General features: G+C 32.9%; 1 protein-coding gene across 1 annotated transcript in view; it reads right to left on the reverse strand.

The window, feature by feature from the left end:
- LOC134722354 (nephrin-like) overlaps positions 1-13,412 on the reverse strand; it is a 34,593-nt gene extending 21,181 nt beyond the window's left edge. Inside the window, exons 1-3 of the mRNA XM_063585969.1 lie at positions 13,328-13,412; positions 10,560-10,880; positions 3,242-3,577 (exon numbers count right to left, since the gene is read on the reverse strand). Of these exons, the coding sequence (XP_063442039.1) occupies positions 3,242-3,577; positions 10,560-10,880; positions 13,328-13,412 (742 nt within the window). The remainder of the gene's footprint in view (positions 1-3,241; positions 3,578-10,559; positions 10,881-13,327) is intronic.
- Between the last annotated feature and the right edge of the window lie 2,040 nt (positions 13,413-15,452).

Genomic DNA, 15,452 nt, shown 5'->3' on the forward strand with positions numbered 1-15,452 from the left:
TAAATTTAGTGTACAGCTATATATATTTACATAAAAAAAGCAAATATGGTCAGTTTTGGTCGATGCAGTGAACAGATTTAGTTACAAAAGTAAGTCTGAGGTATGAAAACTACTAATATTTGTGTACGATTCAATATTTTGAATACAATGCGGACATGCTGGCACTCTCAATTGATGCGAAAAAAATGAGTTGTCATTGATTTCCAATATTGCTGTTATTTGTATACTACAGTCCCTCTTGATCTAAAAATTATAGTTGAATTACTGTTCAACTATATTTATACTTACATTTAAAAAAAAGCAAATATGGTCAGTTTTGTTGATGCGATCAAAAGAATTTATTACACTAGTATTCTAAGGTATAAAAACGATTGAAATTTGTTTACAATTTAATATTTTGAATAAAAAGAGGACATTCTGGCACTCTCAATTGATGCGATTGTCCCCTTTTAACCTAAAATTATAATTGAATTACTGGGCAGCTTTATAGCTTTCTTGCCAAAGCCTTTTCTTATATTTAAAACAAAACATTCTTTAATCTACTATAACCGTAGAATTTATAAATCAATTCTTGCCATTAAATTTATAAATCAATTCTTGCCATTAAATTTATAAATCAATTCTTGCCATAGAATTTATAAATCAATTCAAAAATCAAAATCAGAACTGACCAAAGATAAGTAGAACTGTCTAAAACTGTTCTAGGGTAGAACTTTTAGGATCAGTTCAATGTAGAAATGTCAGAATCAGTTCTACGTTGAACTGACCAAATCAATTCTCTTCAACTTCGTACTTTATTTGACCTTTTTAACTTTTTTGGATTCGAGCGTCACTGATGAGTCTTTTGTAGACGAAACGTGCGTCTGGCGTATATACAAAATTAAGTACTGGTATATATGAGCAGTTTATCATAGTGTTGTTCATTCATATGCAAATACAGTTATAAGTTTATTCGATCATGTAAAAACCAAAGAAAGGAAGACTGGGCTTTAACTACAACAATTGAAATACATCCAGGTTGATTTATGTCACCGATATTCAACAGGTGTTATACAACTTGTGTGATGGCGTCTACAAAACATTCGAAATGATGGTTTATAATATACACCTTGGATGCAGAAACACTCCTTCAAGGAAATTATGATAAGTAAAACTAAGTCATCTGTTTATTGATAGAAACTAACAATATCGACAGTCTTTGTATTTGATTTAATGCAAAAAGAGCGATATGATGTAATCCAAAACAAAGAAAAAAAACATCAAGGTATCAACCAAAACTGAAAAACGATCCTTTTTGACAGGGCTCCGATTTTTCCTTTCAAGTATTAAATTCCCCCCATTGTAACTTGGTTAACAAACTCTTACCAGATTTCCAAGTTCAAACACTTATTACTCCTACAAAGGTCAAGAGATACATTTTGTGATACGAATTGCAGCAGCACATTTACTTTTACATTATATCGTCTTCGTTAACTTAAGTGTTTTACGGAGTTCTTTATGACGTTTTCAGGATGGTTGCATTGGCAGAATGTTGCAGTAGTATCAGGTTGAATTATAAGTTCAATAGGTAGTACTTCTTAAAATAAAATGGAACAGAATGTCCTGTCGCTATGCACTTTTCATAGTATACATTATCATCTACATGAACTGTTGTTATGTGGTTAAAAAGGAGTTTCGTTGCGAAGAACATGACTGACAAACGAACGGACAGAAGAACAAATGGACGGATCAAAAATGTTAAACCATGCACATCAATTTGCGTGGTGTATGAAAAAACAATCAACACACTTGCCTATAAGAACAACTAAAAGACAAACACAAGCCAACAAACCCTATACAGATATCAAAACAACTGTGCAACATGAATTCCTTGTCACGGGTAGGTTTAAAATGGGTATTGCGCTGTTGAACAATGTTGAGATCTTACTTTTTACTAGTAAGAAACATGATTATCAAGAATGTTAAAACAGTTAAAACAAGGGAACACGAAACTATTTTACAAGCACTATCATGGTTTAACTTTTGTGCACCATGGGAGTTGGTTGTTCAACTAGTAAAACTTGTCTTCGTTCTCATTTGGATTAGTTGTAAACTAGATATATGAAAGCGAGTGAGATTGTTATCACAATGAACGGAAACTACTAGTAGCTAATCAGTGTCAATAGATATAGGAAGATGTGGTGTGAGTGCCAATAAGACAACTCTCCATCCAAATAACAATTTAAAAAGTAAACCATTATAGGTTAAAGTACGGCCTTCAACACGGAGCCTTGGCTCACACCAAACAACAAGCTATAAAGGGCAACTTTATTTTTGAATCTTTGTTAGAACTTATACTGTTTCTGAACAAAAAACTCACACACATTTACAAATTTAAACCCATTTTTAATTGCATAAGTGTCTTCTATGAGTACATGCTAATTATGTACAACAAATAACCGCAAGCAAAAAAAGTTTAGCCTTATTCGTTGGTTGTAATAAAGATGTAATTTTATCTTAAAGTTTAATTTTCGGCAATTGTTGATGTACTGGTTACATTCAGGAGTCGCTTTTTTGTTCTTATTTTATCAGTTTACAAATACTTAAGCTATACTAGCAAATTGTAAAGAAGAAACATATACAGCGGAGAAAATTTTACTTATAGTTATCAAAGGTATCAGGATTATAATTTAGTACGCCAGACGCGCTTTTCGTCTACATAAGACTCATCAGTGACGCTCATATCAAAATACTTATAAAGTAAAACAAGTACGAAGTTGAAGAGCATTGAGGATCCGAAATTCCAAAAAGTTCTGCCAAATACGGCTAAGGTAATCTATTCCTGGGATAAGAAAATCCGTAGTTTTTTGAAAATTCAAAGTTTTATATTCATGAAAATTATAAAAAATACCACATAATGGATATTCATGTCAACACCGAAGTGCTGACTACTGGGCTGGTGATACCCTCGGGGACGAAACGTCCACCAGCAGTGGCATATAATTATGTACCTGTAAGTTCACGTCATCAGTTAAGGAAAAAATAAGCAACTCGGGTTACTCACTTCTATGGTGTAAAAAATTATTGTACTTGAAGAAAACTAACATGAATAAGACAATATTATGTCCATTTGATAGTATTGAATTCTAAAGACAGTATCATTATGAATGAAGCTGCTACTTTATCTATTACTGATCCTGATACCAAAAACAATTACAATGGCGAACAAAAACTATCATGAGGCTTACATTAAACTACTTACACCAAATTATTATTAATTTATTTTCTGATCTTACACTCTGGTCGTTGATATTAATAGCTGTGCAGTACAATATATTTCCATTATCAGCAATATGTCCACTATATGTCAGCTCACTCGATGATATAACTTTACCATTACAACTAGCCTTGCAAACATCAGCCTGAGGAGTAGCTACACCAGTAATGTTTGTACCAGATATATACCATTGTATCTGTGATGACGGGCGTGCGGCGTCTGTTTTACAGTTAACAGTTACAGTTTGATTTTCGTCCGGAATGATTGTAATTGGATATTTGTCTGTTGGAACAGTTGTGATGGTTACTGTTGTTACTGGAACTGAAACAAAGTAGTCAAAAATGTACAAAGGAAGTACGTATTTCAGATTATTAGACACCTGCTTTTGTTATTTAGTTGATTAGTATACACAGGGGTCGAAATTAGCACTAGTCCGGTAGTCCGGGACTACTAAAATTTGCGTCGGACCAGTAGATTTTGTCAGCTGGTGGACCGGCGGACCAGTAGAAATGTGTCGATAAAAATCACTGATTGCATCGCAATCTCCGTTTTTTACCACACAATTTACCTGTGAAATCAAGTACTGGGGGGGGGGGGGGTTGTACTACAATTAATCGTTACAAGTTAATTTTCAAAAATCTCGGGTGAGCGTTCTTCACAACAATATTATAAAATGTGGAAATTTTTGGAAGGAGTTAAACCGCCGGACAAAAAAATTAAGATAATTTAATCCTGTCCCTTCCTGCTCATTCTGCTGATGCAGAAAGGGGGGTTACTGAGATGAAATTTGTAAAGAATGATTGGCGATCAAACTTGCGTCCAACTGTTTTATCAGATCTTTTATTCATTATGTTTCGCACTGAAGATATAGCACCATTTGATCCAGTCCCGGCTATTGAAATGTGGAATATTTCTAGACAGCGTTCCAGACGACCTAGTCAGGCACCCTATGGTAGTCGTGAGGATTGCGATGACGTGGAACACAATGTTGATATTTTTTCTGTCCTTGGTCCTGATTTTGATAAAGAAAAATAATCATTGAGATTACCAAAGCCTTTATCAAAATCAGAACAAATACTATTCCTTTGTTGCTGTCAAACTTTTGTAAACGAAATCATCAAAATTAAACATCTGTCATTCATATTAGTGTTTGTCAAATTAATGACTTTTTGTCATTTTTGCAGGACCAGTAGATTTGGAGCCGGGCCAGTAGAGTTTTCAGTTCACTGGTCCGGCTGGCCAGTACACAAAAAAGCTTAAATTCGACCCCTGCAGTATACATACGAAATTACTCTGCGCTGTGGAAAAAAGTCCATCTCGCTGTTTAAACGAGGAATTATGTTGTGTGATATTGTAGTGCGAGGTTAATAATGTGGTATACGGTATAATACCACCAAATTATAGTACGTCACATCCGGTTGTAAACGAAAAAGGGTCGAAGAAAATTCCCTTGAATTCGTATAAAATTAATGCTATATCTAATTGCAGTGAAAATATTCTGACTCATAAACTATCTTGGGTGTTTTTATTTATGCGTACCCAAAAAAGAAAACAACATATACATATACATTGTATGTATTCGAAATACTTTTCTAGAATTACATTTAACAGTAACGCTGAAAGCCAAATATATGAAAACCATGGATTTATATAACAGAAACAATTGAAGAGCTATAAATAGTATATGTCAAAACAGAACCTTACAAAAAATAGCCAAATCAATCGAAGGCCAACATTGTCTAATAGAGTGGCAACATTAGTTTCTTTATGATTTCAAAATTTATAAACGGACAATTTAAGAAAGATTTGTTCTATAGCATGACAGTACCGATGTACTGATTACTGATCTGATGATAACCTCGGGGACTAATGAATGGTAGATGTCTTGAACCAAAAGCGCAGTCAAAAAAATTCTGTTGACCTATATATTTCAATATATTTTGGTAAAAATCACGATAAGAAAAGTTTTTTAAAACTTTTATTGATTTTGATTAAAACCCTTATCTTAACGTTATATTAACGATGAATTTCACTACGCAGAATGTAGATTTGTTTTGAGGAGAACACAATTATGTTACATTATTATTATTTACAAAAATGCAGAAGTTATAAGATATAAGCCGGTCATGTCTTCGAAAATCAGAATTGATTCAACTCTACAAATTTATATTATCAAAACAGGTATATATGGTCCGTGTTAAAACGTACTTGACATATTGTAATAGCACTTGATGTGGTGTCCTGTTTTGTTGTAAATATTGTACTTGAATGTCTTCTCTTTTCCTATGAATATGGTTTGTTTGCGAATAAAGATAAAGTAATTCCTCAACCAGAGTGTTAGTCAGGAAGTGTGAATAGACTCATCATAGATACCATGTATACTGTTTTCGCTCACCGAGGCACGGATTGCCCCATGTGAGATTATACCATCACTTGATGTCCGTCGTCGTCGTCTGTTGTCGTAAACTATTTCAAAAACTTCTCCTCTAAAACTACTAGGCCAAATAACTTCAACCTTTAACTGAATGTTCCTTATAGTATCTAGTTTATAAGTTGTATCCCAAATATTAATCCATCGATAAATATGGTCGACATGGCTAAAAAAAGAACTTAGGGTCAAATGCATTTTTGGCTTATATTTCACGAAATAAAGCTTTTAGGGCAAACCAAACACACTTAAGGGCAAACGATACAGTTTTGATCCTGTATTTACAAGTTCATGAACATTTGCCATTTAGGCTATTTTTAACCTGATTAAATCAAATATGTAATAAAAAATATACCTTCATGTGCTACTTTTTGCGTAAAATGAGGTCGAAATTTTGTATATTTGCTCGAAATTCAGATTTGTGGCCGTAATTTCGTTTTCGAAAGAAAGACATAACTTTTTTGTTATAAAAGATAAAAACAAATTGTTTTTTGTTAAACAATCGGTAATTGTTGTATTTCATAAATATCTTAAAAAAATATGCATTTTTTTATTCAGAAATGACTCATATTTATCAAATGTTAATGAATTGAGGAAAAAACGTAATTTTTTACTGCATGTTTATCACAATTAAAAAAAATCCTCTATTTACAGTTTTATAAAATTTGGGTCACATAATCTCCCTGCAAAATGAAACCAAATGCCGTTTTGAAAAATAGGGGTCCATGAACTCGTTTTCAAATTAAATCAGTTTGAATGATAAAAATCAGTCGAAAATGCATCTTTTCCCAATATGTCACAGTTTGACGTCGCGAAAATAACAAATTACGTTAGCAACGTCATTACCTTCCCTGTAACTGTATCGTATGCCCTTAAGGTGTACCGCCACTAATTCGGGCCCGGCCAGAAAGAACATACTAGAAAGAATTACACATTTAACACAAAATAGTTTCTACGCATCAGTGTAACTTTCCAATTATATAGAATATTTAGGTATTTTTTGTATCAAATGTAAGCTGTTGTTGTCATTTAAAGAAAAGTTTACAGAACTTGTTCAGTAAGATTTATTACATTTAAAAACCTTCTCCTCTGAAACTACTATCATGCCAAATAATATCTGCAAATTTCAACTGAATGTTTCTTTGGGTATTTAGTTCATAAATTGTATCTGAAGGTTTGATCCATCGACGACCATGGCCGCCATATCTAAGAAAATACAGGTTTTAGCGCAAATCTGACACTGCGTGAGTTGTTTAATTGGTTAAGATCTATCAGCCCTGAAATTTACAGACAAACCGAACAATCCCTGTTTTGTTGCTGCTACTAATTAAAATTGGTTATTTTCAGGAAAATTTCAGTTTTTGGTTATTATCTCGAACATTATTGAAGATAAAGATGAACTGTAAACATAAAAAATTTTCAGCAAATTAAAATCTACAGTTTTGTATGACGTTTAAGGACAATGTTACACAAGTTGTGTATGTTTTTCTACTTTAAAAACTTTCCCAAAATGAAACTATTATAAATTTTGTATTTGATTTCCATGTATGTCAAGATGAGTAAAACGCATTTATTTGCTTTGAAGATATATGACAGATACAAAGCACATTTGAATGGCATTTTATGCTTCTCTATAATATATAAGAAACTGCCCAAATAATTTGATATTGCAGGTTAAAAAAGTGAACGTAGATTAGGATAGATCAACCTGTATTTAAACGATATGAATTTCTTGTGAAATGAACTAAAAACATATGTTTACGCTGTAGATATAAATAATAAAAAAACCATTTCGTGAGGATTTCGAAATTTGCCTTTATATTGGTCCTAAGACAGCTGTGTTGGCTTTCCGTCTCGCCTCGTCCTAATTCAGCAAGCCTCGAACCAATTACCAGGCCAATGCAGAAATACTCACGTCAGAATATCAAAGTATTATATCTAGTACCATATTAATCCATACTTTGAGCTATAATGTTTTTTTCTTTTACAAATTCTGACTTGGATGGATAGTTGTCTCATCGGCACTCATTTCACATGGTCTGAAAGCTACTTATCATTGTCATCTCGATCACGGACAAACAAGTAAAACATACCATGTACAACAGAAATGGAAGGCAATTTACTTCAAGATGATAGTATATTTACAACTACAAAATGCTTATACCACATAGAAAAATCTCCACAAGAGACTAATCGACACAGAAATTAAAAGCTAAGGTCATAGTACGGTCTTCAACAATGCGAAAAGCCCATACCGCAAAGCCATAAGATTCACGAAAAACATATACTAGATACTAGATATAGGAAGATGTGATGTGAGTGCCAATGAGACAACTCTCCATCCAAATAACAATTTAAAAAGTAAACCATTATAGGTTAAAGTACGGCCTTCAACACGGACCCTTGGCTCACACCGAACAACAAGCTATAAAGGGCCCCCCAAATTACTAGTGTAACACCATTCAAACGGGAAAACCAACGCTCTAATCTATATAAGCAAAAAGAGAAACGAGAAACACGTATATATTACATAAACAAACGACAACTACTGTACATGAGATTCCTGACTTAGGACAGGTGCAAACATTTGCAGCGGGATTAAACGTTTTAATGGATCCAAACCTTCTCCCTTTTTCTGAAACAATAACATAACATCACAACATAGAAAAACATACAATTAAATATCAATTGGCAGACTTAACTCAATCAAAAAAAGTATGATTACACAATGAACGAATAAATTTGATCTGCGATATCTGAATACAAATGCACAGTAAATTAAATATTAGAGACAAACATTCATGACCAAAAAGCTAACAAACAAATTCAAACACACTGAGAAATATTTAACCAATCAATGTTCACTTTAGAAAAAAAAACGTTTTTTTATAATCTTGAAGTTTATACAAATGTTGTAAGAATAAGTGAAAAATTGAAGATATTACAAATAATCAAAGCTGGTGTACAGGCAAGATCCATATAAATAAAAAAATAACAAAAAAGCATTACAAACAGTATCATACGGTCGAATTAACAAGTAAATACGATTTGAGAGTACTCGCAGTTACTGACAGCTAGTTAAAAGCCAAAACCAATTTATAGTAAAAAATCATGCATCAGAGACTTAAATCGACTAAAACACATCACAGGGATTTAGTATTTTAACGTCATTAATAGTCAAAGAAGACATGACTTGTGCAATGCCAAAAATAAATGTATGGACAGGTAGTAGTATAGGGAAGAGCGACTTCTATAGAAATAAAAGTTAACGTGTCTGTGTCTCTATACATCTCGCCTCAAAAGATAATGAAATTTAGTTATGTTTTAATTTGCTAATGACAAAATCAATATAAGTGCCAATGTGAACTATATTCAGAGATCTAATTACAATATTGGTACGTTAACCCTTACTTATAAGTTTGTTTAAAGGTTCGATGAGTTTACAAGGATCACATAGTGATTTCCTCGCTTTAAGTACAATATAACCATAAAATTTAGGATGTGAAATACCATTTTCAATAAGCTTTCTACAGGTATTGCCAAATTTACTTATCAAATCTTTGTATCTATGAAAGAATTTAGTAAAAGTTTTAAGTAATTTATGGTATCGAAATCCCTGACACAACAATTTACCAGTGATGCATTGATTACATTCGTTAACATCTATGACATCAGAACACACACGGGCAAACCGAACGAGCTGCGATATATAAACACCGTATGATGGAGCCAACGGCACATCGCAGTCTAAAAAAGGAAAATTAACAATAGGAAATGAAAAATCGTCTCTTTTGTATTAAATTTTAGTGTGAAGTTTCCCGTTTGAAATTGATGTCTAAATCTAGAAAAGGACAACTGCTGTTGTTTATGTTACAAAGCATCAAACGACAAAACACTGAATTACAGGCTACTGACTTCGGACGTGTACATAAATAAAGAATGTAGCTGCGTTGAACATGTGACAAGGATCCCAACCCTTCCTCTAACCTAGAACAGTGGGTAGCATAGTATACGTAAAGTATGTATAGGACTATACATGTTATAAATGCATTTATATAAACTTTAAATCTCGACAACTATAACTTACTCATAACTATAAGCAATAAATTGTACTAAACAGAACCATTAGTATGAAGTTTTAATGAATTTGTTTAGGTTAAGGTTCAATTTGTATGTTTTAGGGTATTCGAAAGCAAAGGAAGCATCCTGCATAATTTATCATTTCTTTCGTTTGTGCATGTTAAAATTCTACTTTATTTATCGTGCTAATGTGAAATTCGAAAAATCACTAAATGCTCAACCTGACCCAATATTTTTCTTTTACTCAGAGAAAGGAGATAATCAATATTGAAATCCATCAATTGAATTCAAAAGTAAATGAACGAGAACAGAGGGACCGACATATTTAATGGAAATTAGATACGATTTGTGATTAACATAGCAAAAAAAATTCCGAAGTTTGTAAAATTGATGATTTGGTCCATTATAGAATTAGAGAAAACAGCAGTTGCATGGTGCTATTAACTCGAAATTTAGATATTGTTGACATTTATTCTTTACTGCTCTATAACATATATATTTTATCGTCCTAACGAAGAAAAAATTTAAATTCGTTAATATGTGTTTATATCTATCTTCTGTACGTTGAATGTAAATGTTGTAGCGTATTTTCAACATAACATTAATCTTTTTCCTTAATCTAGAAATTAGGCAGGTGATTTGACAAATAATTTCCTGAACATACAACATGAAAAACTGATGTCTGACTAGGAGGTTTATAACAGAACATAATATGATTTTAATTGACATTATAATAGTTTATATTTGCCATGTTTAGTTATAACAATCAAACACTATAAATACTGTCAGACTAACCGTTAACGTAGAGCTGGATACTTTCTGATTGGCCGGCATCTAATGCTGGGGCACATGCCCATTTACTTCCATGTAGAGTATCAATGTCAAATGAGCTGGGTAAAGTGAGGTTGTACACACCAGTACTATTATTACAATAATATTCATAACTCTTGTTGTAGCTGCCAGCAAAGTCACAAGTTCCGTTTGGATAACCTCCGATTATTGTACATTCATTTGTCAAATCTCTTTTGAAAAAGATGAATCGTACATTCGTTAAACAAGTAAAAGTAAAGTCAACACCGACAGTAGCCTTTTCAGATGACGTGTTCAATAAAATGGCTGAAAGTAAAATGCAGATACAAAACTGTAATAAACTGTCTAGTATCGTTTGATAATAGTGTTGGATACGCTATACAAGCATAACGGCGCATTATACTTATAAAATGTTTCGAATGTTACAAGATTTAATTATGTATTCCTTCATTTTACAACATCTATATATACTAAAAATATTCAGTTTGGCCTATCTTGTGAGAAAAAAACGAAAAGAAAGGGGTCGGGATATGTTTCCTTCATTCCGACATTGTATTTGATATCTACTATGGATTCCAAGTTTACTATTAACTGCGGTCATATATTATACATAGATTAAGTATATGTCTTTTCACAACTACGTATAGAAAGAAAAACATGAAATTAATAGAGAAAAAAATAAGATTCAGAACAAAAGGTGGAGGGCTGAAATAAATTGTCATGCCCCTAAGTACCTTTGACTTTTGATACATTTGTAGACATAAATGTAGACATAAGCAAAATTGCAAATCTACCTCTTGTTGAAGTTATTATCATTAAAAAGTCTATTTTTTTACAATTTTAATTGATTTGTTGATAATTTCTGTAAACTTTACAAAAGTCTTCTGGCTTTGATTAAATTACCCCGGAACAATATTAAATCAAACTTGGCTTCAATCATTATTATGGCATCTGTTATGATTTTGATCAATTGTTACAAGATTTCCAAAACCAAAGTAGAATTAGGTGAGCGATACATGTTCTGAAGAGCATCCATTTTTTTTAAAATACAAGTGAGTTAACCTACCCTCATATTAGATAAGCACAAAAGTATGATTGGTTTTGTAACAGTTTTCAAATGAAATGAATACACAGTGTTACAGTGTCAGACCATACCAATGGCCGGAGGACAGCCAGTCATATTTATATACAGTCACACCAAGTCTTTACTTTTCATATCTTTTCGAAAAACTTAATATTTGGTAAATTGTCTTTTACAAAGGAACTATACATGTATGTGAATTTCTCGCATTGAGTAAGTTTTACTGTTCGAACTCTGGCTTCCTATTTGTGTCTGTCTTATTTCTTCTGATTTGTTCTTAAATGAGCAGTTCGATTGATGCTATATTTGGAGCAGGATCTGCCTTCCTGTGCATTTTAGATCCCCGGTTTTGGCAGTCTTCGTGATCACTATTTTTCAGTTTTCTATGCCATTTTTGGTAACATGTTTTTTTCTTATTCTTATAAGTTAGTATGACGGGTTTTTCACTTTATTTGGTGACTTTTACACATTTACAGAGAAAATCAAGCAAAGCTTATGTATCGTCTATGAAAGCATTGTTATAGAAGATATCCGAAATATCTGGACGAAATTGGTTAAACAAATAGTAAACCATGCAATAGCCGATGTATTTAGTCGTTCTTACCATGTACGAATCCGCTTATGAAAAGTATCAGGAAACTCATGAAAAGTGCGTCCATTTCTGTAAAAATACTTTATTATTAAAACTTCCTTATTACTTTTTATAGATTGTGAATGTAAGTGTGTCAATTGTATTTGCATTAACATTTGATAAGATACGAACCTGGTTGAACTTTTGAACTATATGGATTTTAAATTACCGTATGTAAAGTTTGGTGGTGTAAGTCCATTGTTTTTTTCTCTCAGAAATCTTAATATACAGAATATATATATGAACTGCAGAAATAGAACACTGGCATACCTGAAAAGACCAACTTTGCAAAATTGCGTATAAAGCATATGAACAAATGTCTTTGCAGTAACTCTAAAATTAATATTATCAAAGTAATGTACATGCTTTATTTCAACTTTCGTGGATTTAACGTAAAAAATTAAGTGCCTATCTTATTCTTATCTTTTTTATTGTTAAACCATGTCATTTGAAAATGAAAGCAAACTAATTTGAATTGATTGGTGATTTCTGAACAAGGAATGTATAGAACATATATCTTGGTTTCGATTTATCAAATGGTGACCACTGATTACACTGGCAGACCAGAAATAATTGCAGGTTGATATTGACTATAAAAATTTCAAATTTTGTTAAAATCTAAGCACTGCCTGAAAATAAAAATCATTGTGAAGCCATATAAAAAATGATGGCCTATGGAAATTGTTTGACACCGGGCAATAAGTTATTATACTTTTGAAAGTTAAATAAGGAGATTTATTGAGACGAAATGATGTACAAGTTAACATATTTCAGCTTTTAACAATAGGAATAGCACAAGCATATTTAACAAAGAAAATTTCAATTTTGGATTAGCAACTTCATTTGTTTTCTTTGCCGTACAAATGCTTGTTCACATCGAAAAACATATTTATATACTTTAGTACATTTATGTCACGTTTCATGTTTTGGAAAATATATCATAAACATGGTAGGCACTGAAATACTGTTTATTTGATGGCGAGTGTATGGAGAGCCTTATGGAGATATCTATCGGTCGAAAATTACAACATCATAACGTACCTACACAAATATAAACAATTGTTGTATTACTGTTCTTATACATTCTTTCTTTATTTTCTGTTCCTACATCCCTTCTGGACGTCATAATCATAAGGAATCAAAGAACGCCGCCAAAAAGAACGAAAAGAAGATTTCAAATTGTATCACTTTTTGTTATTTTTTAGCAAACAGTGTCTTCTAAAAATGTCTTCATTAGTATATAAAATTGAGTGAATGAGAACAACGCGGAGTTTCGCTTTCAAAGGAGATGCTGCTATGTTTAACTGAGATTTTGAGATTATGGAACGTCGAAGTCTTATGCAGGTTTTTTTTGGTGTTTGTTAATCCTTGTAATCATAGAAAAAGGCTGTTCGAAAAAAGTTGCGGTTATCTTGATTGACTGTTAAAGGTGGATGCCAACTTTTGAGAAATGTTAAACAATTCCAACGAGAAAACTTACGTCCTGATTTACATATAAAACATGTTATGACTGGAAACAGCATGAAACACAGCAAAAATACGACAAGAACTTATTAACAGCCTCTTAAAACGGGACACGCACATACAGGGTGTTGTGGGGTTAAGTTAGTCTATAAGCCTCAAACACTCCCAGGTCGTACTAACGTACAATCCTATTTTGAAATTCAATTAATTTACACATCAATTACAAATGGACATGGTGTCGTCTGATATGGCAGGTGTCCCCATCACCAGACACGACAAATATCTCAAACACGACTCATTCAGATCATCTTCCTATTGACAATAGCAATATAACACATAAACAGCCATGTTCAGTTTTCCTTAAAGACATTTGGTTGTTGATGACACAGTACAACACTGTTGCATTTCAAAATGTGAGACCAAAGTCTGCAAAACTTGTGCTATTTTAATTACCGATGCTGAATTCACTAGCAATTTGACCAGGAAGTCATTTTTTAACAGAAGTTACGATGATCTGAATTGTAAATCGACAAATGTCGTCTACGGATTACAGTGCTACCTTTGCGGATTGGTATACGTCGGTGAAACGAAAGGACGGCTAAACAAACGTATGTGCGGTCATAGATAAAAAAATTAACCTCAATGCTAACGACATTCTATACCAGCATTTCAATCAGCCCGATCCTTCCATCGTTTCTATGACAGTTCGCATTATCGAAAAGATATACCATAGCTCTAATAATCCTAATCTTTCAACGACTCTCCGTAGACAAATAGAAGACTAATGGATTAGACAATTGGGAACTGCTACACCTTATGGCTGCAATGACAACATTGATAGTATAGGTATTATATCTAGTCCTTCGTGTAACTCGGTGAATGTGATGAATATTTTCAACTCGACTCCGCGACGTGGACGCAGTCATGGTCATCGTCATTACACATCACCTGCTCTGCATGATGTCTCTATTAATGACTTGCTGCCATTCATACAAAAGCCGTTAGGTATTCATTACATTCGCACGAAACTTAATTCATTACCCCTTTCAAAACTTCATTCTCTGTTCAATTTATGTTTAGAATCCACTGTTACAAACCCTCATTCAAACCAATACAAACTTCAAGCTATAGTTTCGGATATTGCAAGTCACAGACTTTTCAAGCAAGTTCGCATTGGAAAAGATGAAAAAGAGAAAATATCTTTTCTAAATCTTTCCTTTGCCAACAAAGGTCTCGATGGTGTCAACCTAGGCAATATCCTTCATCATAAATTAGTTCAATCGAAAATACCTCCTTATTTCACAGACCAGTCCGTACCAATGATTTCTTATACCTATACCAAACATATTGCTACTAAAATTTTCAATTACAAAGTGAACGCGTTTTGCAGGATCTTGATATTGACGACTTCAAGTCTAAACCTCCTGGTTGCACTTGTGCTAGGTTTTGAAAACAAAACTTTACGACAAAAGAGATGATTTCAGCTTTCCAATTGTGAACTTTCCATTTCTAAGTAGCAACATTCCAGCAGCACCTGTATACGGGGTATATATCTCCCAATTGATACGATATCCCCGTGCTTGCATTTCCTATATTGATTTGCATGATAGAGGGTTACTGCTCACAAGGAAGCTATTAAACCAACAGTTCCAAATGGTGAAGTTGAAATCAACCCTTCGTAACTTTTTACGGACGCCATCAC

The sequence above is a fragment of the Mytilus trossulus genome, chromosome 6, assembly GCF_036588685.1.
Source record: "Mytilus trossulus isolate FHL-02 chromosome 6, PNRI_Mtr1.1.1.hap1, whole genome shotgun sequence".
Taxonomy (NCBI): Eukaryota; Metazoa; Mollusca; class Bivalvia; order Mytilida; family Mytilidae; genus Mytilus; species Mytilus trossulus.